Source organism: Lissotriton helveticus, chromosome 1_1, assembly GCF_964261635.1.
Source record: "Lissotriton helveticus chromosome 1_1, aLisHel1.1, whole genome shotgun sequence".
Classification (NCBI taxonomy): domain Eukaryota; kingdom Metazoa; phylum Chordata; class Amphibia; order Caudata; family Salamandridae; genus Lissotriton; species Lissotriton helveticus.
Window position 1 is genome coordinate 86,799,588 of NC_136057.1, and position 22,766 is coordinate 86,822,353.

General features: G+C 47.2%; 1 protein-coding gene across 1 annotated transcript in view; it reads left to right on the top strand.

Annotated features, from left to right (window-relative positions):
- The window catches only part of LOC144753562 (uncharacterized), a 256,527-nt gene that overhangs the window by 224,621 nt on the left and 9,140 nt on the right, over window positions 1-22,766 (top strand). Inside the window, 1 exon segment of the mRNA XM_078641237.1 lies at window positions 7,520-8,830. Within this exon segment, the coding sequence (XP_078497363.1) occupies window positions 7,552-8,830 (1,279 nt within the window). The 5' untranslated portion in view covers window positions 7,520-7,551.

A 22,766-nucleotide genomic window follows, 5' to 3' on the forward strand; every position in this document is an offset into this window, starting at 1 on the left:
GGTGTCTTTGCCTTGGATCATGACAGTAACGTTGTTATAGAGTGAGATAGTGAGGTAGCCATTGAAGCACTCAGAGGGGGAGATTTTTAGTTGTTTCCCATAGGGGATAGAGGAGGAGGAGGTGACGTTGAGGGAATTGTAAAAACTGTTGGACCAAGAGAGGGTGTCGCGAGTGAAGAAAATGAGATCGTTTTTGAGCCTCCCAAGACAACCATTGTAAAATTGATCGACAAAAAGGGAGTCCGGGAAACGTTCAATAGTGTTATGCTTCAGTCGTTTTATTGTAGATTTAGATTGATTGGGAGGGAAAATGATTTTGTAGCAATTGGCTCCAGACTTAACTCGAGAGGTGGCCATGTTGTGTGGGTGAGGCGAGGAAGGGTGGGGGAGGGATGAGAGGGGTGTTATTGGGAAAGCGGTGGTGAGGAGAAATAAAAGGGCAAAATTATAAGATTATAAATAATAAGATTATTGCAAGTCACCTCAGAGTTCCCTAACCTTATAAAGGAACTCTGCCTTCCTCATTCCTCTATATGGTTATGGAACACCTTGTTGACTTGCAATATCCTTAGAAGGTGCAGGTGGGGGTACTTTATCCCTAATATATTTCCACTGAATATGGTTAAAGTGAAGTTATAGTTGGCCTAGTTAAAACACCTTAATGGGTCTTTAAAAAAATCAGAAATTCACTTAAAAACAAGGGTAAAATGCATATATGGTTAAGACTTAAAGCCGAACAAACACCTGAAATTTGCAAGTTATGGTTAGAACCACAATCCGTCAGTCACACTACGGGTGTGCAAACCCCAACTCAGTATGTTACGTGTGATGATGCGATGACATTTTACACAGTTAGTGAGTTTGCTAAAGGCAGGATGCTGCTGTAGGGAGATCATGGCTACTTTTGTCTGCCCATAAAACAATTAACTCTCTTTACTGAGCTAGAGGTCGGGAGGGTGAACTCACAAGTGACACATAACCAATCACTTTGTGTATCTGTCTACCATGAGGTGGTGTGCACTCCTGGAGAACCCTGCAGTGGCCACAACATCCCTCGTCGGCCCTACAGTGTAGGCTGAATTCAGACTAGGATTTTTCTATCAGGAACTGGAGATGACTGCATCTTACCCAATGTAACTGTGCAACTGGAAACACAGTTCCCTCTCTGGACTGCGCATGTCTGCTATTCTCAATGAACACCACATCACTTGTATCTGAGTATTAAGTGTGATTCCGGCCAGTAATTCCTCCCATGAATAGCGCTATTTCCAGTTCCTCAGCCTGGAATGGCGACGAACAAGGAAGGACGGGAGCTACTGGCCTACTTGTCTCATGCAACATCCCATTACCAGGCCTGTTTCTGCACAGGAAGGATGCAGTCCTGTGTGAATACAGAGAAGAGTGCAGGGACACATCTGCACCCTGTGTACTCGTACTCTGGGGGTCAGTATCGCTCAGGGGGTTCCATCCAAGCCAAAATGATCCCCTCGGAGACTTTCTAAAATCTGCCATAACCAGGCCTGTTCCTTCACAGCAAGGATGCAATCCTGTGTGGAAACAGAGAAGAGTGCAGGGATACATCTAAAAACTATTTTTTATTATTTGCCTATTAAAAGAGCTTTGCATGTGCAGTTTTGCCTTTATATTCTGCAAGTTCAGTAAACCTGACCCCTGCACCCCCTGATGATGGTGTGAGGTCAGTACACCTGCACCCCCTGATGATGGTGTGAGGTCAGTACACCTGCACCCCCTGATGATGGTGTGAGGGCAGTACACCTGCATCCCCTGATGATGGTGTCAGGTCAGTACACCTTCCCCCTGCACCCCCTGATGATGATGTGAGGTCAGTACACCCCAGGCTGCATTCACACTCCTTAGGTTGCAGATGGTTGTGAGAGGCTCACTTACCTCGGCTGAAAGTGAAGGTGCCTGCAGCCAGGGCTCACAGGAAGAGAGGGGGCGAGGCTGGGCACCACTGCTGGTGATGACTCTACCCCCGCCGACCTGGACACTGTTCTACCTGCAGGCCTGAGGAGCTCAGCAGGATCCGGTACTAGAGGAGACTCTGCCACCGCTGACCCGGAAGCAGACATTGTGAGAGGGAGGGGGCGGGGTAATGTTGTCCTGAGACGAATGCTCCCTCCGGCTTCCGCTGCTGGTGCTGACTCTGCCGCGATTGACCCGGAAGAAGGAATGTGTCGGTGTAATGTTACTTTCAGAAAACAAAGAGGCTTTAAACATCCTCCGCGCGGAGCTGCCTCTGGTCACCCGGAAGTGAATCTGTTCAAGAGATACAGACAGTGTTGCCAGATTGGGTGACATTTTTTCCACTTGTGCGGGAAAAACCCATGCCTGGCGGGGGGCACATCTTTGGGCTGCTATTAAGCGGGTGTACGCTTTTTTCTGGCTTGGGCGTGCGCCGACCACGATGAGGACGTGCTGTGCGCCTATCACAGTGGCCAGACAGTCCAGTGACAAATGAGCGCGCGTACATCAGAGCAGCACAATGCTAATCATTGGCGGAGGACCCAAGACCACAGAATTGTGAAGTGCTGTACAGCCAAGACACACCTTGTCTAGTATCAATGTGAGTCCCCAGGGACACAGTTAAAAGTTCAGTTATGGTTCTGGCTCCAATGCGTTAAACCCATCAGGGGTAACAAGTGCTATATGAATGCAAACCTTTCTTCCCATCACTCCAAATAACTGACTAATATCCACCACTCAGATTACTTTCACATTTCACCATATTAATTCACCACTAGTCCTTTATGGGCTTCCGGAGTAGCGTGCTTCAACACCCCATTAGGGGTAACAAGTGTTATCTAAACACAAACCTTTTTTCCTCCTCTATCCCTCTACTATTCTTCCGAATCCAAATAACTGACTAACATATCCACCACTTAAAAAATTTACTTGCATGTTTAACTATAGAGGGGAAGTGACTCCAGGGGTGTAGAGGCGAGGTTAGTTCAGGGGGGAGGTGAGTCCAGGGGTGAGAGGGGAGGGGAGTCTAGGGGTGTAGAGGGGAGGTGAGTCCAGGGGTGTAGAGAGGAGGTGAGTCCAGGGGGGGAGGTGAGTTCAGGGGTGTAGAGAGGAGGTGAGTCCAGGCGTGTAGAGGGGAGGTGAGTCCATGGGGGGAGGTGAGTCCAGGGGTGAGAGGGGAGGGGAGTCTAGGGGTGTAGAGGGGAGGTGAGTCCAGGGGTGTAGAGAGGAGGTGAGTCCAGGTGTGTAGAGGCGAGGTTAGTTCAGGGGGGAGGTGAGTCCAGGGGTGAGAGGGGAGGGGAGTCTAGGGGTGTAGAGGGGAGGTGAGTCCAGGGGTGTAGAGAGGAGGTGAGTCCAGGTGTGTAGAGGGGAGGTGAGTCCAGGGGGGGAGGTGAGTTCAGGGGTGTAGAGAGGCGGGGAGTCCAGGGGTATAGAGAGGATGTGACTCCAGGGGTTTATAGGGGAGGTGAGTCCAGGGGTGTAGAGGGGAGGTGAGTCCAGGGGTGTAGAGGGGAGGTGAGTCCAGGGGTGAGAGGGGAGGGGAGTCCAGGGTGTAGAGAGGCGGGGAGTCCAGGGGTATAGAGAGGAGGTGACTCCAGGGGTTTATAGGGGAGGTGAGTCCAGGGGTGTAGAGAGGAGGTGAGTCCAGGTAGTGTAGAGGGGAGGTGAGTCCAGGGGGGGAGGTGAGTCCAGGGGTGAGAGGGGAGGGGAGTCCAGGGTGTAGAGAGGCGGGGAGTCCAGGGGTATAGAGAGGAGGTGACTCCAGGGTTTTATAGGGGAGGTGAGTCCAGGGGTGTAGAGAGGAGGTGAGTCAAGGGGTGTAGAGAGGAGGTGAGTCCAAGGGTGTAGTGGGGAGGTGAGTCCAGTACACCTGCCCCCTGCACCCCCTGATGATGGTGTGAGGTCAGGTGAGTCCAGGGGGAGAGGGGAGGTGAGTCCAGGGATGTAGAGAGGAGTTGAGTCCAGGGATGTAGAGAGGAGGTGAGTCCGGGGGTGTAGAGGGGAGGTGAGTCCAGGTTTGTAGAGAAGAGGTGAGTCCAGGGGTGTAGAGGGGAGGTGAGTCCAGGGGTGTAAAGGGGAGGTGAGTCCAGGGGTGTAGAGAGGAGGTGAGTCCAGGGGTGTAAAGGGGAGGTGAGTCCAGGGGTGTAGAGAGGAGGTGAGTCCAGGGGTGTAGAGAGGAGGTGAGTCCAGGGGTGTAGAGGGGAGGTGAGTCCAGGGGTGTAAAGGGGAGGTGAGTCCAGGGGTGTAGAGAGGAGGTGAGTCCAGGGGTGTAAAGGGGAGGTGAGTCCAGGGGTGTAGAGAGGAGGTGAGTCCAGGGGTGTAGAGAGGAGGTGAGTCCAGGGGTGTAGAGAGGAGGTGAGTCCAGGGGTGTAGAGAGGAGGTGAGTCCAGGGGTGTAGAGAGGAGGTGAGTCCAGGGGTGTAGAGAGGAGGTGAGTCCAGGGGTATAGAGAGGAGGTGAGTCCAGGGGTGTAGATGGGAGGTGAGTCCAGGGGTGTAGAGAGGAGGTGAGTCCAGGGGTGTAGAGAGGAGGTGAGTTCAGGGGTGTAGAGGGGAGGTGAGGCAGGGGGGGAGGGGAGGTGAGTCCAGGGGTGAAGAGGGGAGGTGAGTCCAGGGGTGAAGAGGGGAAGTGAGTCCAGGAGTGAAGAGGGGAGGTGAGTCCAGGGGTTTAGAGGGGAGGTGAGTCCAGGGGGAGGGGGGTGAGTCTGGGGGGAGGGGGGAGGTGAGTCCAGGGGTGTAGAGAGGAGGTGAGTCCAGGGGTGTAGAGGGGAGGTGAGTCCAGGGGTGTAGAGGGGAGGTGAGTCCCGGGGGGAGGGGAGGTGAGTCCAGGTGTGTAGAGAGGAGGTGAGCCCAGGGGTGTAGAGAGGAGGTGAGCCCAGGGGTGTAGAGGGGAGGTGAGTCCAGGGGTGTAAAGGGGAGGTGAGTCCTGGGGGAGGGGGGAGGCGAGTCCAGGGGTGTAGAGAGGAGGTGAGTCCAGGGGGTGGAGAGGGGAGGTGAGTCCAGGGTGTAGAGAGGAGGTTAGTCCAGGGGGGGAGGGTAGGTGATAAGCAGCTGTCTCCAAACGTTCATAGTGTCATAGCCTCGTCATTCCCAAGCCTTTTCATCTCTGGTCGAGGATTGTATGCAACATTTCTCTAACATGTTTACTTGTATTCCCCTGCTTCGCGCATATATACTCCTCGATCCTGATGTTATTCCTTCAGGACCTCTTCTCTAAGTCCTCCTCCTTTACTGAAATATTATATTCATTTTCCCCAACTAAGTTATGTGGCGGGGTTATTGCTCTTGCTCAGAGAATCTGTTTGTTTGTCACCTCCTACAAGACTTCATCTAGTTTTCCAACTCATCTGTGTCCCTTTGTATGTCAGCTTCACAGAAACTTTCAATTTATAATTCACTCTCACACTGTTGCACCAACTGTGCGACACAACAAAATAAAAACTTAATGGGGAGATTGATTCACGTACCTTTCCCCAGTAGAGACCACTTCAGCCCCTAGTATTATTTGACACAGGGAGCTCTCCACTTTATACCCTGAGACTTCTGCAACTTCCTTTTGAGGTGGCTAGATCTGGTTAGCTGAACAACGTCAATCCTGTAACAAATTTCAAACATCTGAACCTCTAAGTTGGTCCATTACCTCTGCCATTACTCCCCACTTAGTTGTTAGTGGTATGGTTCCTGCCCCTCTTAAAGACACCACAGCGAATCCCCTGTTCTGGAAGCTAGGAGCAGATTCCTTGGTTTAAAAAAAGTTATTACCAATATCGTTACTTTCTTTTGCTCTTAGCTGGTGTAAAGGTTTGTAGCAAAACCACTTTCTCAAGGACACTAGGGCATGATTTCGGCCATCACACAATACAAAGACAGTGCCTCTACCGATTATGGATGAGCTGAAATGGGAGCAGGAGCCAATGCTTTGTTCTCATTAGAGATCTCTGCTGACGTCCCACAGTTGAGTACTCCATCTTGGTGAACCGTGTTGAGGCTTTGGGCATCGGGTTCTAGGCGCTAAAGAGGCTCATATCATTCTTTACAGGCTGAACATGTATCGCCAGATTGGTCAACTTTTCGTCCAACATATTGCATAAATTCCAGAGTGACTCGTGGGTCCTCTATCTCGCCCCATTTGTTCGCCAGCTATGTAATCCCACTTGCTGAAGCTTTACTTGAGAAAGGTGTTAGAGCACTTATCTGTTCTGACGACACCCAGATCTTGCTGTGTTTAGACAGTTAAATCTCCCCTCACCTCACATTCCAAGAAACAATTCCTGTCCTACAGCAGTTGCTGGGTTGTAATAAACTAAAGTGAAACGCTGAGAAGACAAAAGTTCTGCTTGTTAATGGCCATAATGACTAATGGCTTGATGCCTACTAGCCTTCGGAGATGGGCACTCTTCCTCTCTTTGCTCAAAATGTGCAGTGCTTGAAAGTAAAGATCAACAGTTCTTTCTCGGTCTGGCAAGGTCTGTGAGTCGTGTCTTTGTGCATGTATCATATTAAACGCCAGAAAGAGATTGCCCCTTATTTGACACTAGAAAACAGGCGCCTTGTAGCAGCAACATAGGTTTGGTCCAGTTTGGACTAGTAGAACATCCTCTACTTACAGTTTCCTACACTCCACAAGAATGCTTATTTTGAGAGCCCAAAACATGGCCAATGCCTCCTTCTCAGTAGTGGAATGTCTACATTCAGCCTCCAGCAAAGCCCCAGATGCAAAGGCAATCATAACTTTCTTTCCGATCATGCCGCTGTTTCAGTTCCACTCCTGGGCCCTTGTCTCTGGCATCCGTAATAACACAATGGGGCAAAACTATGCAGACTGTGAGCATTCACAAGACTCTCCTTAACATCTGCAAATTCTTCTCGTATTCCCTACTCCACACATAGTCTGCACCCTTCCTCAGCACGACTCACATGGCAAAAGTTTATGGGTCTAGGCATTTCCTGTGTGGCTTTAATTGATTCATCTTTGGGGCAGACCACATCAGCAGAGATTATGTGACCTAGGTAGCTCAATACCTGACCAGCAAATTTGTATTTTTATCTGGGAATTTAAATCTATTATTCCTCAAGGCTCAATTTCATAGAGAATATCTATTATGGTAATGCGTACCAAATTTTAATTAAAAAAAATATAGAATTACTAAAACGTAATAAGTCCGTTAAATTATAGGGTTAGGTTTGATGAGGTCATACTGATACATTTTGAAGCTTAACAGATCAGCTCTGGATAGGGAGTCCTCTCTGGCAGGGCAGAGTGACCTGCATGAAATCTCACCATATCACGTAAGGGCAACACTGAGCGGGGTTTAGATGTGTAGCACTGTAACTCCTGATGTCCTCGAGGACAGCCGGATCTTGAACAGGGTAGATCCTCTCCAGCTTTTGAGACAATTTAGTTCTTTGAGCCATTAGCTGGACTGAATAATTTTTATTTAAAGCTTAAACAACGTTTGGTGTGACAGGAAGGAGTAATTTGACCTAATTGTCCTGTGATAATGTGTTGTCTTTTCTACTTCTTTCCCTTCACAGACACCTGAGGACTTGAACATCAGAATTTCAGAATGGAGAAAAGGCAGGTTCCAAGACGAAAAGGAGAAGTGCAGTGTTCACCTGAACCTGTAAGATCCACACTCCCTTCTTCTCCTATCCATAATGTGCCTTCTTCAAGATCCCAAACTGATGCTCACAGGGACTGTGAGATGGAACCTCTATCAGGGAACCTGCCTAACATGATCCTTTTATCTATGTTGGAGCAGTTGGAAGCCAAACTGGATAACTTGCAGAATACCCTAGAGTACGTGCCGTCAAGAGTCGCTGGGCTTATGGAGCAAATCTGGATAGCAAAGGGTCTGGATTACCTTGTAAATGGGGCTGTGTCTTTGGAGATGGCCAGTCCGGTGGTGGTTAGAGATTATCCTCTCAGCAGGTCCCCTCCGATCAATTTTTCAGTCGGGGCCAAGGAGGTGAACCAATGCCTTCAATCTACATCTCCCCCTGGTCGTGATCCACAGCCAAATCAGTGTCTTCAACCTTCGTCTCCTCATGGGCATGAAGCAAAGCAGAGCCAGTGCCTCCAACCTCTGTCTCTGGCTAGCCCTGGACCACGGCAGGATGGTACTGGCTCCAGGTGCCCTCCTCCAGATGTTCAAGTCATCCCAGGTGAGTCAAGCCTTCGTCTTCCAGCAAGGTTTGATGATGGGCAGGAACCACAGCAGGACCAGTGCATACAACGAGAACCAGAGGAACACGAACAAGAGGAGCACCTGAAGAAAGAACCATTGTATGCAGATAGTTGGGACGCACAACAGAACGTCTGCATGCAGCCACTGTTTCATGAGGGACATGAGCTACAGCGAAACCACTGCAGACAACCAGTGCTCCCAGATGGGGAGGGAACAAGTGAACAACTGAAGCAAGAGTTGTTGTGGTTTGATGGTGAGGGTCAACCTCAAAACCTCTGCAGACAACCAGCATTTCAAGAGGACCAGAGTCTGCAGCTCAACACATGCCTGCAGCAGGTGCTTTCTGATACACATGAACCACATCAGAACTGCAAGACCAAACCAATGCACCTTCAGGCACTCAGTCCAGATCGCGGATATAAGCTAGAACCACTGAGTCCTGAGGACTACGATCAGAACTACAAGCAAGAACTACTGCACCTTGAGAACCGAGATGAGAACTCTGACCTACAACTAACATGTGCTGATGCGCAGGGCCCATCTGAAGCTTCATCCTTCCTGCCACAGAATGCTGCTGATACTGATGGAGCTATCGCTAGAGACCCACTGGAGAGAGGAAATACAGACGCAGATGGATTGCTGCTCAAAGCCATCCCAGGTATTGGTTTCGTACTGAATGACCATGCAGAATGGCGAGTAACTTGTACAGTTCTGAGGGAATGTAGCATAAAATATCACCAAAGTGAATCCTTCCAGATTTTTAATAAGACCTGCAGGGGGCAAAATCTGAGTTGTGTGGATGGGTATCTTTTGGGGGGCCTTGAGTACACCAGAAGCGGTTATGTACCTAGTATCACCTTTATTTTCGCAAAGGAGTTTCTCCTTCCTGTTCAGTGATAGGCTAATAATTGGGACTCTGCACATGAAAAATGACCTGCATTCTGGTCCGTGCATGAGACGCCCCATTCCGGGCTCAGGACCTCTGAGGAATTACGTGGCAGAATCTGTGATTTCAATCCAAGCACCGCGATACTCACCATCCCCTAAGTGTGAGGTGAAAGTGAGGTGTTATTCACCGAGAGTAACATTGCCCTTTTTTGTTGCTAGAGCAAACTAAAGCACTTTAGAGATTGGGCTGGGTCTATGGGATGCAGTGTGAAGAAGACAAGTAATCTGTAAGTCAGGTCTGTAGTGGTGGAATGGGTAAGGGTAAGAACCACGGCACCCAAGAGCATTCGATAAGAAGTGGTAGTTTTTCTGGGGCCTGCAGGTCAGAGAGGGCCAGTTTTATTATAACATACTACAGCATGTAGAAAAACGTACAAGGTCAAGGGAGGTTCAAGATTATGTGTGGTCTGTAGGGTTAGGTGCACAGTACAAGGTGGTCTGAATATCAATGGGTTAGTTGTATTACCGTATACAGGATTGGGTGATATATTTTGTTATGTTTATTTTATCTAATATGGGCCCCATTATAAGGCCTCAACTGTGTCTCCATAATGTCTCCTATGACATTTCCCTCACTCATTCCTCCCTTTAAGTCAGCAATATCAGCGATTAAAGAAACTCTGCTGGAGGGTGGGTGAAGTAAATGGTGATTGCTCTGAGATATGTGGAATTAATGTGGAAATTTGGCATCTGATTCCCCCAGTAATTCCAGAGTACTATGATTGCATAAGATTATTATCTCTGTGATTATGTTTGTGCGAACAATAGCTTTACAATATCACATTTATCTTTTGAAGCCCAATTCATCTTTCTTCCTTCTTTATATAGCTATTGTGTCTCAGCCCCTCTTTAGACATTTCAGTGCACATTACACGGTCCAAATCATGCAAATGTCCGCCTCTCTGCACAAAGTGGTGCAGTGCAGTGTGTTGTGATAAGCTGAAAGCATAGCCCTTGCAGCATCTTCCACTTTGATACCGGCCATGAAAAATCCTGATTGACCAATCTGTTCATCCTCTCTGCTTGGCCATTACTCTGTGGGAGATGACGACTAGCACATTTATCTTAATACCAGTTTCATCCAAATACTGCTTCATCTCGAACAAGACAAACTGCACACCATTATCCGATACCAATTCACACAGAAAACCCTTACTTCCATGTACAAACCATACTTTCAACCAATTTGACATGTACTCCCCAAGCACAATGGCATATTTCTGATGCACAGGAAGCATCTGAAACAGACCTAAAAAATCATTACATTCATTGGCCCGCACTCTGTCAGGAAAACCCACTTCTGTTATAAGCAGAACTCTGTATATCATCCTTTTATCATTTTACAAACAACTGGTAACTCTCTCTAATGAGTTTTTCCACATCCCTGTCCATGGCAAGCGACCAGCATTGCATTGTCAGTCGTTTGTTGCTAGATATCACACCTAAATTTCCTTCATGGCTCCCCTCTGACAGAATGAACTTGGCCATCGGTCTGCAGTTCACACAACAAATCGTTTTTCATTTGGCCATTCTTTCCTCGTGAAATGAATCATTTTCAGTAAAATAGAATCTTCATCCAATGTCATTCTATACTTTTGCCCCCACACACACACACACACACACACCCACACACACACACACAGTCTTTACCCGGCCAACAAATACTTGCTTCAATACATTCCACATCCTCACAGTCATTCTTTTTGTTCTTATGTTCCACATCTTCCTGCCCTCAGGGCAGTCGGGGCAAGCAATCAGTATTTTTGTTCCTCTCTCCTGCAGTGTGTTCGACCTTAAAATGATGTTTCAAAAGTTTTGAACGTAACCTCACCAAGTTGGCAGTAGCCTGCTGGTGTTCACATTATTACCATTCAAAAGAGATTGATTATCAGTTCATATTCTGAACTTGTTCCCACACAACGATGACTTAAACTTTTCAGTTGCCCACGCACAGTCCTACATCCCAAGCTCACTGGTCGAGTGTTTACGTTCATGTGGTCGCAGTGTGTGTGATGCCATTGCACATTCCTCATTTCCTTTGCCTTGAGTCACTACAGCGCCATTGCCAATGCTACCAGTATCATCAGTGATAGAGCCCTCATTGCCTGGTAGATATGGACTCAGAAGTGCTGCATTGAGCAGTTTTCCCCTAATCTCTGCAAATGCAACGTCCTGTCCCCAACCCCAGACAAATCAAACCTTCTTATTGAAAAGGTTGTGAAGTGGTTCAGCAATCACTGCAACATTTTCAGTACATTTTGAATAAAATTCATACATTCCTGTGAGGAGGACCCCGAGAGTAGGACCCTGAACCCCCGTTACCCGTCATGGAAACCGGAGATACCACGGAAAACCAGGGGGCGGCAAGGGTTAACCTGTTGCTCCAGACCTCACCTTGCAGGAAGAAGGAGGTGGCTTTACGGAGAAGGACCAATCAGGAAGGCCGTCAAGAAAAGAAAAGGCAGAGACGGAAGACGCGGAGAGACCCAATGAGGAGATGGCTTTACGGAGAAGGACCAATCAGGAAGGCCAACAAGAAAAGAAAAGGCTGAGATGGAAGACGCGGAGAGACCCAATGAGGAGGTGGCTTTATGGAGAAGGAGGTGGCTTTACAGAGAAGGACCAATCAGGAAGGCCGACAAGAAAAGAAAAGGCAGAGACTGAAGACGCGGAGAGACCCAATGAGGAGGAGGCCGGAGTGTGCATCGAGTTGTAGCAGCAGGATGCCAGAGGAGAGAAGAGGGAAGAGACGTTGAGAAAACGGGACGACGACGGCAATGATAACCCGTACGAAGTAGAGGAGTGGAGCGAGGATTGGCGGATTCCCCCCTCCCCCAGGAGGTGCGAAAATGCCGCCGCAGCTCAGGAGAGCTGCGGCCAGGACAGTGAGCGATCCGGGCGAAGTGAGGGCACCAAGCTAGAAGGGGAGAGCATATTGAGGTACAGGTAGGAAGTCAAGGGGTGGTTGTACTGCACCAAGATAGAAGGGGAGAGCATATTGAGGCACAGGGAGGAAGTCAAAGGGTGGTTGTACTGCACCAAGCTAGAAGGGGAGGGCATATTGAGGCACAGGGAGGAACTCAAAAGGTGGTTGTACTGCACCAAGCTAGAAGGGGAGAGCATATTGTATTGTATTGTACTGCACCAAAGTAAGCCACATATTGGACCAGATGTAGGTAATTCCTATTTACCGACTCTTAAATACCGACTCATACCGAATCGGTATTTAAGAGTCGGTAAATAGGAAGGAGGCAGATGTAGGTAAAAAATTACTGATTCCGTAAGAGTCGGTATTTACCGAATCTGTAAATACCGATTCGGTATTTGACATGGATTCCTATGGGCCTTGAAGCCCATAGGAATCAATGTCAAATACCGATTCGGTATTTACAGATTCGGTAAATACCGAATCCTGCAAGGGTTGCAAAGGGTGTCACTTTGACACCTTCTAGCACCCCAAGTACAGGCATGTGTGCCATGTGGCACACATACATGCCCTAAGGGCATGTCTGTGTGTTACATGGCACAGGTGTGCATGCACAGATGTGCATGCACACATGAATTCGGTATTTTACCACCCAATAGGATTGGGTGGTAAAATACCGACTCTTAAGGGCCTGTGGCACTCTTAGGAGTGTCACCTACATATGGATTTACAAAATCGGTATATTTACCGATTCGGTAAAATACCGAAGTGGTAAATTTACCGAATCGGTAAATATACCGATTTTGTAAATTCAGACCCACCTACATCTCAAAAGCCAAATACCGGTCGGTAACGGCCGAAATCGGCCGTTACCGATCGGTATTTGGCGACCTACATCTGGTGATGAATAGTTATCAAAGACCCCCTGATTACAATGGATTTGGGATTCCTAGGTCAGGGAAAAGCAATTAATCAATAAATAACAACCTAGGCAATCATGATAAATAGTTCACGATCAACATAAGATTTTAAAAGGAAAAAAGAGCTACTAATGAATTCAAATTCTGATATTTATTTACACATGTATTAAAAAGTTAACACAAAATTATATATACATAAAATAAATAAGCAATAGAACATAGAAAAGAATTTATAAACATCATACATAATTCACAACTCATTGTGAAAATTCATTAAAACAATAGAAATGGCCTAATAATTCTCGACGCGCGTTTCGGCGACCAGCGCCTTCTTCTGGAGAAGCCAAATCTGTTACTTCAAAACGATACACATAGGCTGAAAAACGGGGCTGCCTCAAAAGATTTCCTTTCTTTAGAGCATTTCATTCATTTGATCAAAAATATTCAAAGCGAAGGGCAACTAATTGGACACCTGAATTGATGTCTACTTTGAATATCAGGATTCAGTAAATAAGAGGAGCACGGGTTTGTTCTGATATAAAGGTTTGTATTAAATTTGTAGTTGTTCTTTGGAGCCGGGTCTGGTGGAGTTGATAGAACGACTTTCGTTTCTCGCCGTCAACAGGGTTAAAAACACTGAGTACGATGTGTGCCTTTGTAGGTCCCTGTATGGGTATCGATGTAACTTTAAATATGCAACCTCTCCTGATGTGGGGAAGTTCCTTTCTTTTAGTTTCCTGAAGGGGCTACTAGCGCAGTTTTCGGTGAGGCTTAACAGTCTGACGGCGAGAAACGAGGTCCCAGCGGCTCCAATCGTCAAAAAGCTTTTTGACGATTGGAAAGTCGTTCTATCAGTTCTTGAGGAGCCGCGACCACGTCAGCAGGGCTCAGGGTGTTCCACGAAGGTCTTTAGCGTTCAGGGATGAACCGCGACGAGGTCAACAGGGCTCCGATGTTCCAGTTCCTTCTTCACGAGGATGAGCCACAACAGCGTCAGCAGGGCTCGATAAGTTCGAAGTTTCAGTTCTCCCCAAGGGTTAAGCCGCGATCAGATCAGCAGGGCTCTCTTGTCCAGGATACAACTGCCCGCTAGTTCTGGGGCGGGCCTTGATATAGTCCAGGGGCCCTTTGATGTCCGGACCCTCGCAAGCGGAGGTCTCATGCCTCGGGGGCTGGTCGTTGGAGAGGTCCGTCGGTTGGCCCTTTGATCCTTTTGAAGACACGTCCGGGAATTCCCAGACTCTCAGCAGGGTCTGGAGCCAGCTCTCGGGGAGGCCAGAGGTGCGGTCGAAAACCGGCCCACGGGGAAGGCCAGAGGTGTGAGGGAAACCAGTCTCCCAGGGAAGGCCGGAGGTGTAATCGAAACTCCTTGGTCTTATCTCACTCAGGGAGCCCTCTACCCCCCAGCCGGGCATGGCGCGTCTGGTGCCTAAGTTCCACTCGGGCCGGGGTCAGGCGAGGCCTAGGGAGTCAGGGACCTCGAGCAGGGAAAATGGCGGCCGGGGGCCCTGTGGGGTGATGCAGGTTCTGGGCGCCCGGTACCGGGAAGGAGGATGGGGGAATGCAGGGCTGGTCGTCGGTTGGTGGGTTGTGTGGGGGAGCGGGGTGGACCGAGAACGGGACGACCAGGGGATTCTGGGTGTAGAGCTAGGCTAACGGGGTGCTGAGGAACGGGGGGGAACCACGCCATGAGGCCAGGTCCAACAAGCGTCGTCTGTGTTCGAGTGTTCGGTGGGTGGTCTGAGAGCGGGTTTGCGTGTAGTTAGGCTTCGGTAATTTTGCTCTAGCAGCGGCGGGGGATCTGTTGGGTGCGGTGGTGTGTGGTGGGTTTCTGGAAGGCAAAGTGGATGCAGCGGTGGTCGGTCCAGAGGAGTTCGGTGGTGTGGCTGATGGAGACGTACGGGCTTGAGGAGAAGACGGGGTCGAGTCTGTGGCCAGCAGAGTGGGTGGGCATTGTGACGAGTTGCTTCAGTCCGAGGTTGGCGACGTTATCGATCCGATCTATTATGGTTAAAGGATGATGTAGGACAGTGCCCTTTTTGTATGGTCACCCCTGCAACCCCACACTTTTTTCCCAATGCTGATGGTTTTGATTCTGAAAGTGCACTGAGACCTGCTAACCAGACCCCTGAGCCAGTGCTCTCTCCCAAAAACGGTTACATGTGAATTGGTAACCCCAGTTGGCAAGGACTTTAACCCGCTTGTAAGTCACTGGTATATGGTCCCTGTGGTACCCAGGGCAGGGCCATTAAAGGGATCATTAGGGCCTGAAACTCTGTTTGTGCCACTCTGAGTGACCAAACTAATCCGATGTTAGCAGGTCTGCCATTACAGACTGCGGAAGCAGTGCAAACCTCTCAGACTCGACTTTGTTTTCCATGGCATCTTTCTTTCTCTGTCTCTGTTGGTCTTTCCTGCTGTCTGCCTCTATCATGTCCACTAACTTTTCATCTCTATCTTTTCCATAACTTTTCTCTGCCCCTCTCTGTGCCCCAGAATCTTTGTCTTTTTCTCTGCACCTGTGTCTGCCTCTTCTCTGCTTTTCCGCTTTCTCTCTCTCTTCCACTGATGATCTCTGCCTCTCTCTTTATCTTTCATTGATGGCTGTGGGACAGCCTGTCAGGTCTAAAAACAAACCACAGAAATATTTCCTTGCAGTTAAACAGCACTCCCATGCAACAACTTCACGTCGCACAAACGAAAACTCGCTGGGGTTAGTTCCAGCAAACGAGAAGAATATCCTCTTGTCAAAATCAAGGCCTATTTATAATTCCTGGTCTGTGGATTTAGCACTTTTATTTTGAAAATAATTAGGAAAGTAGCAATTTAGTGAAAATGCAATAAAAGCTGGGGGTGCAAAGTCAGATTTGCTTGCCTGAAAAATAATTATTTTTAATACCCCAAACAGCTATTAAAGCTTTTCCTGTTGAGCGAATAGAAAATGAAATGTGAAGATCCATTTTTTTAAAATAGCTTTTTTCAGTCTATGCTGCCCAGCATTAGTAAAGACTATTGGTCCAAACAGCAAGGCCTATTGTCTGTGCCAACACTTTTTTTAATTGGGCTCTGGATCCGCGAATCTCCGCCGATTCACACGGGGGGTGCGCGCTGACGGGCGTGGTGGATCCTCCTGCGGCAAAAATACAATGTTTTTGGACAATTTCCTTCCCAAGAGGGGTCCCCCACAGACCCCTAAATCAGTCGCATGGGGTCAGGTTACACCTATCCTGATACCTCATATCCTATTTACACTTTATTGCTCAACCCCGAAACCCATTTCCCAATTCACAAAATGGCGGCTGCAACTTTTTGCTAAGGTTCCAGACAGACAATCACAGCATTGCTGTTGGCGCGTGGATCCGCTCCCAAGATATACATACATCTTTTTTCTTAAAGAACTCCAAAACTACTGAACAGATTTACACCGAAAAACAAAAAGCACTTTCTGGGCCAAGATGTAGATTTATGCCAAATGTGGTGTAATTCCGTTCAGCGGTTTTGCTGTAGTGCTGTCGAAAATCCTATGGGAATTTGCATGGGGAAATCGTGTTTTGGGACCCCCCTTCCCCTTTTTCTTGCTCCCTGCTTGACGAATCACCCCAAACCTATCTCTCTATTTCTCTCTGTCTTAGTTAGGTGTTGAAATAAGGTAAAAAGGAACAAAAAACAAACCTGAGTTCACGAGGTATAATTTACTGAGCTAACCATTACATGTGCCCCCACCATACTCTGCTTTTGCCCCCACATATTACATCAATCATTATATGTTAAATTACATCATTGATGAGATCACTTTTGACCTGTCAAACAGCATTACTGATGACATCACTGATGACATTATAGTCATAAGCAGCATAAGGTGACTGAATGTACATGTGGAAGTCAATAGCATGAAAATAGTCTAAGCCCAAGAGACACGTGTAAATGTGCATTTTAAAAACTATACCGTGCATGCTTTTCAAATCACTGAAGTTCAGATGGAAGAATTACTCCATGTTGAAAAAGGTAATAGCTGAGTGCACCTGAAGTGGGTTACAGAGGTATATTTGAAAGTAGGTTGTGGCTTTAAGCCCATTCAAAAGAAAATCTGTGAAAAAGGCCAAAGTAGCTGTTGACAATTCATTAACAATCTGGATTTCTGGCCCAAGTTAAGTAGTTGTGATACAGTGGTCCAGAGACATTTTATAAGCTGTGCATATTTATTTGTAGAACTTAACTAAAGATTTTTAGGCATTACAGATTATTGAATAATATAACATGTAGGGGTGTCCCACTTAGAGGAGTTTTATCTCATTCTAGTGCTGTAGGCATGACTCTAAGGTTGCAGCTGTGATGCCCATCTCCAGGATGTGTTCAGTGTATTTGACTTATCTTCTTAGTGCTGTGCCCAAGGAGCCCTACAGAAGCAAACGTAAACTTGTCAACCTCTGGACTTAAAATTTTGATCCATCCGAAGTCTTTAAGTTGATAATAGAAAATTGTCAAGCGTGTTGAATTACTTAATGTCAACACACTCAATAGTACTGTGTCATAATATCTGTATGGTGTCATCAGTGATGTCATCGATATTGTTAGATGTGATGTAATATATGAGGTCATAAGCAGTGCATGGCGGGGGCTCAAGTTATACTTGGTAAATATTAGTGTTTTCGTTATTCAACATTAGTTTTTGTAGTATTTCAACATCTAACTATAATGTTACTTTTAACCTTAAGTCAAACAGGATTTAAGTTATTAGTGATACGAAAACACTCTTACTATGGAAACTCAGGCCTAACTATAACTGCTGCCACTGCGCTGTGTGTGTGCAGACTCGTAACTCGTATTTCCTCAACTCCCAACAAAAGAGGTCCAAGCCAGTACTCCTAGACGCCTAATTTGTGTTCAGCAAGTGTCGTAGTGATGCATTGTAGCTTAACAACAAGCCTTTGTCTACCTCAAGTGAAGTGCCCTAATCTCCATAGACTTACATCTTTTGGTCCGCGATAGACAATCAATACTCATTGCCTACTTCTTTTTCACATCATCAATCACAATCATTTTTAGGATGCATTTGTTTTATGCACCAATGCAGCATACAAAAAACAGGTTCATTATAATCATCTTTGTTCATTCATACAGTGTTTAGAGCTTTACAATCATTTTCATGGTATTCGGTATCCCCTTTGGGTCTGTCATTAGTTAACATAGAAATGGGACTTAAACTCGACCTGTCACAAATGTATAATTAAATTATCGTTTCTATAGCATGCAGCAATTTGTTACTACTATGTAAATGCATGTGGGTTCATCAGATTATGTCATTCTTTTGTGGTGGATCATAATGAGTCCAAGCAATAGAGCCTGGCCCTTAGCAGCTTAGCAAACTAGAGGGGGGGGGGGTGAAATGAGAACTAAGGCAGGCAAGTATCACAATGTATTATTCGATGCTCTGTTCCATTGCAGAAGAGTAGAACCCTATTTATGAATATATCGCTTGGGACTCGACAGTGAGGGTATAATTATACAATGCAAGTCATTGCGGTAATACCAGAGCGAGAACCCCAGTGTGCACATGATTTCTGACAATCACATATTCGCCCACGTGTACACAGCATTCATACTGGATCAGATCCTCTGATGTATTCAGTTTCACAGATCCAGTGGGCTCTATTCTGAAAAGCAGGCATTGTTCAATTAATCCGGAGTTTGTATAGTGCAGCTACTCACCCCTGAGGGTCTTAAGGCGCTGAGCGGGGGGTGGGGGGGCTACTGATCCCTCTGGGCGTGGAGGTTCAGTCGAAGAGCCGGGTCCTGAAGCCCTTCCTGAACTGGATCAGCAACGGGGATTGCCTGAGGTGGAGGGGCTGGGTGTTCCATCTCTGGGCGGCGAGGTAGGAGATGGCTCTTCCTCTGCTTTGGTCTTTTGCATCCATGGTACGGTGGCCAGGGCAGGTTGGGCGGGGTGAAGTCGTCTGGCTGGTACGTATAATGTGAGGCAGTGGTTCAGGTATGCTGGTCCTATGTCCTGGATAGCTTTGTAGGCATGTGTGAGGAGCTTGAAGGTGATTCTCTTGATGATTGGGAGCCTGTGGAGTTGTCTGAGGTGCTGTGTTATGTGGCTGCAGCAGGGGATGTCTAGGACCAGTCTGGCTGTGGTGTTTTGGACGTGCTGTAGTTTCCTGAACTATTTCTGAGTGACGCGCAAAGTAAAGTAAAGTAAAGTCCAGATTTGTAAAGCGCACAATCACCCGCAAGGGTCTCTAGGCGCTGGGGGCCGTCGGGAAGATTAAGCGAGCTATTGCCCAGAGTCACATGGTGCTGGGCTAACCTGCCGCCGGAGCCGGGGATCGAACCGTGGTCCCCAGATTCCAGCGTCAGTCGCCCTGGCCGCGGCGCCACACCTCTCCCCGCAAGTAGAGTGCATTGCCGTAGTCCAGTCTGTTGGTAATGAGTGCATGGGTGACAGTCTGTCTAGGTTCCGCGGGGATCCACCTAAATCTCTTTCAAAGCAAGATTAGGCTACAGCGTTAATTTGATGGTTCATTGTGAGCGAGGAATCGAGTATGATGCCGAGGTTGTGTGCGTGGTCCATAGGGGTAGGAGGGGTTCCTAGTGTGGCAGACCACCAGAAGTTATCCCAGGCTGAGGGAGCGGGTCACATGATAAGTACTTAGGTCTTGTCTGAGTTGATCTTGAGGCAGCTGTCTTTCTTCCAGGTGGCATCGGCCTTAATTCCGCTGTGAAAGTTAAATCAGGCGGCTGTGGGTTCGTTGGTGAGGGAGAGGATCAGCTGGGTGTCATAGGGGCAGGACTCGATGTTGAGTCCATAGTTTCTGACGATGGCCGTGAGGGGGCCATGTAGACGTTGAAGATGGTGGGGTTCAGGGAGGAGCCCTGGGGCACTCCACAGCTGATTTCTGTAAGTTCTGAGAGGAACAGGGATAGTCTGAGACACTGTGTTCGACCTGTCAGGAAGGAGTGGATCCAGTCCAGTGCCTTGTCGGGGACACCGGCGTACTGGAGTCTTGTGATTAGGGTGCGGCCGAGAGGTCCAGTAGGATGAGGGCGACGGTTTCGCCCCAGTCGAGGAGGGACAGGATGCCGTCGATGTCGGCGATGAGTCCAGTCTCGTGCTGTGATTACTTCGGAAGCCGGCTTGGGAGGTGTTCTGGATGTGGTTCTTTTCGATGAACTTTGAGAGTTGAGCGTTGATGGCTTTTCAATGACCTTGGCAAGAGAGGGGAAGAGGGTGATAGGTCTGAAGTACTAGAGGTCTGTCGCGGTCGGCAGACTGCTTCTTTAGCAGGGGGTTGAACTCTGCATGTTTCCAGTCATCGGGGAAGGTGGCAGCTTTAATGGATCAGTTGATGGTGCTGCACCTGCTAAATGGAAGATGTGATATGGGCAAAGATCCAGTGTTGCAGAGGTCTTAGGGAGGGTGAAATGTCTGTGGTCTCGCTGTTGGGCCTAGCGAACTCCTTGATGATGGCGAAGACTTCTGTGCTTTTGTGTTCATAGACATTGGTTCTGTCTTCGAAGGGCCTTTTTCTTTGTGGTTTTGAGAAGAAGGTGGTGTGCGTTGACAGCAGTTTTGAAGATTGCGGGAGTTTCTGTGTTGTTCCTCTATCTCTTCTCGAGTTGTCTGCTGGTATGTATGGACATATGGAGGGCGGGAGTGACCAGCTAGCTTTCTTGAAGTTTTGCTTGTTTGGTGCCTTTTTGAGGGGTGCCTGCGCAGTTGGAGATCCATTGGTGAAGGTTGTGTCCTGCGGTGTTGGTGTCTGTTGGTGGTGTTGTCATGCTGAGAAAGTTGATGAGAAGTTCTACGGTGGGCTTGTTCCAGCTATGAAAGATGGGGTGGGGGCGGCGAGGGTGGTGGTGAACGGTGGGAATGGCGAAGGTGAAGTACACACAGTGCTGGTCGGTCCAGAGGAGTTCGGTGGTGTGGCTCTAGATGATGTTCCTGCTGAAGGAGAAGACGAGGTCGAGCGTGTGTCTGGCTATGTGGCTCAGTGCGGTGACTAGCTGCCTGAGTCCAGTGTTGGCGAGGTTCTCCAGTAGGGAGGAGGTGTTCTGGTCACTGGGGTTCTTCAATTGGAATTTGAGGTCTCCGAGTAGGATGTAATCGGTGGATGCGAGAGCCTGGGGTGCAATGAGGTCTACAATGGCGTCGTTGAAGACCACGCTGGGGACTGAGCCTTGAACGGTGGTGTTGGGGTTGCTCTGGATCTGGAAGGGGCGGTGTTTCATGGTAGTCGTTGGGTCGTTTGAGTAAGTGGTCAGTTGGAGGTTGTTCTTGTGGACGATGGCTTTGCCTCCTCCTGGTCCGTCGACGTGGTACTTGCGGCTAATTTTGTAGCCTTCGGGGATGGCGGTGGCATCACTGATTTTAAGACAAACTTCTTGTGCCTTCGTGGTGAGCATTATCAATCTAGTATGACTGTATGAGGTATACCTCCCTTACCCTAAGTAGTGCACTGAGAAATGTAAAGAAATTATATATTTTTAATCTTGCAAGGAAATGGTTGCTTTTTTTTTTAACATGTGTTCTAGAGTGTGTCAGTAGTGGGAAAGTGTGCAGATTACCTAGCATGTGTACATATATGTACTTTCGGCATCAGTAAGCATCCTATGTGCACGTGTAATTCCTCCTCTTTATTCAGGCCCTTGGCTTCCTCGGTACCCAGCTCTGCATTATATCTTAAATCGATTCTTTTAAATTTCTTCTCTTGATCACCTCCTCTGTTTTAAGGCCAAAGAAACTGAGCGAGTCTACAGTACTATCATGGCATTTTTCAAAATATCCAGACACTGGTGAATTTAATTCCGCGTGTTTGATGCCTTTCATATGCTCCATCACTTAGCAGTAGGGAAAATCAAGTTGACTGCATAACTTTTTCTGTGTGTACATTCTTTCACGTATACACACACACAAATCTGTGCTACAGGTTATGAATTGATTGCTTTTTCTTCCTGTTATGCAGAATAACTTTCTTTATTTTGACACCAGATTTGCAAGCCATACATTTCCCTCATTTTCTGAAACCCTTTAGATTAGATGGCCCCTTTCTTTCATTGGACTATCTATATAGCTATGGGCTTGTTGGTCCTTTAAGGGGATCACTGACATAATACCGATAACACAAATATCGATGTAGCAAAATATCGAATTAAAAATATAGAATACAAAAATATCGAACTCCTATCTCCAAACAGGTAAGTGTAAAAATATCGAATCAAAAATATCGTTGTAAAAAATATAGATAGTCAAAATATCGATTTTTTTAAATGTCATTTGTAATTGAAAAATAATAAAATATTAAATATAATTAACTTAAACATACTTCAAAAACTTAAATAACCTTAAAATTAATACATAATTAATTTAAGTTAAAAATAAATAAACATACAATTCAATTTTTAAATACATACATATATATAAACATAATATTAATAAAAAAGATACCATATTTTTACCATAGGTTAGCGGGACAGTGAAATTAACTATTACCACTCCACTGAGTGCAACAGTAGAGAAAGCGTTGGATAGCGTAGGGGTAAAAATTACTATTCCCACTCCAGGGAGTGCAACAGTAGGGAAAGCGTTGGATAGCGTAGGGGTAAAAACTACTATTCCCACTCCAGGGAGGGCAACAGTAGGGAAAGCGTTGGATAGCGGTAGTGTAAAAATGTATATTCCCACTCCAAAGAGTGCAACAGTAGGGAAAGCGTTGGATAGCGTAGGGGTAAAAATTACTATTCCCACTCCAGAGAATGCAACAGTAGGGAAAGTGTTGGATAGCGTAGGGGTAAAAATT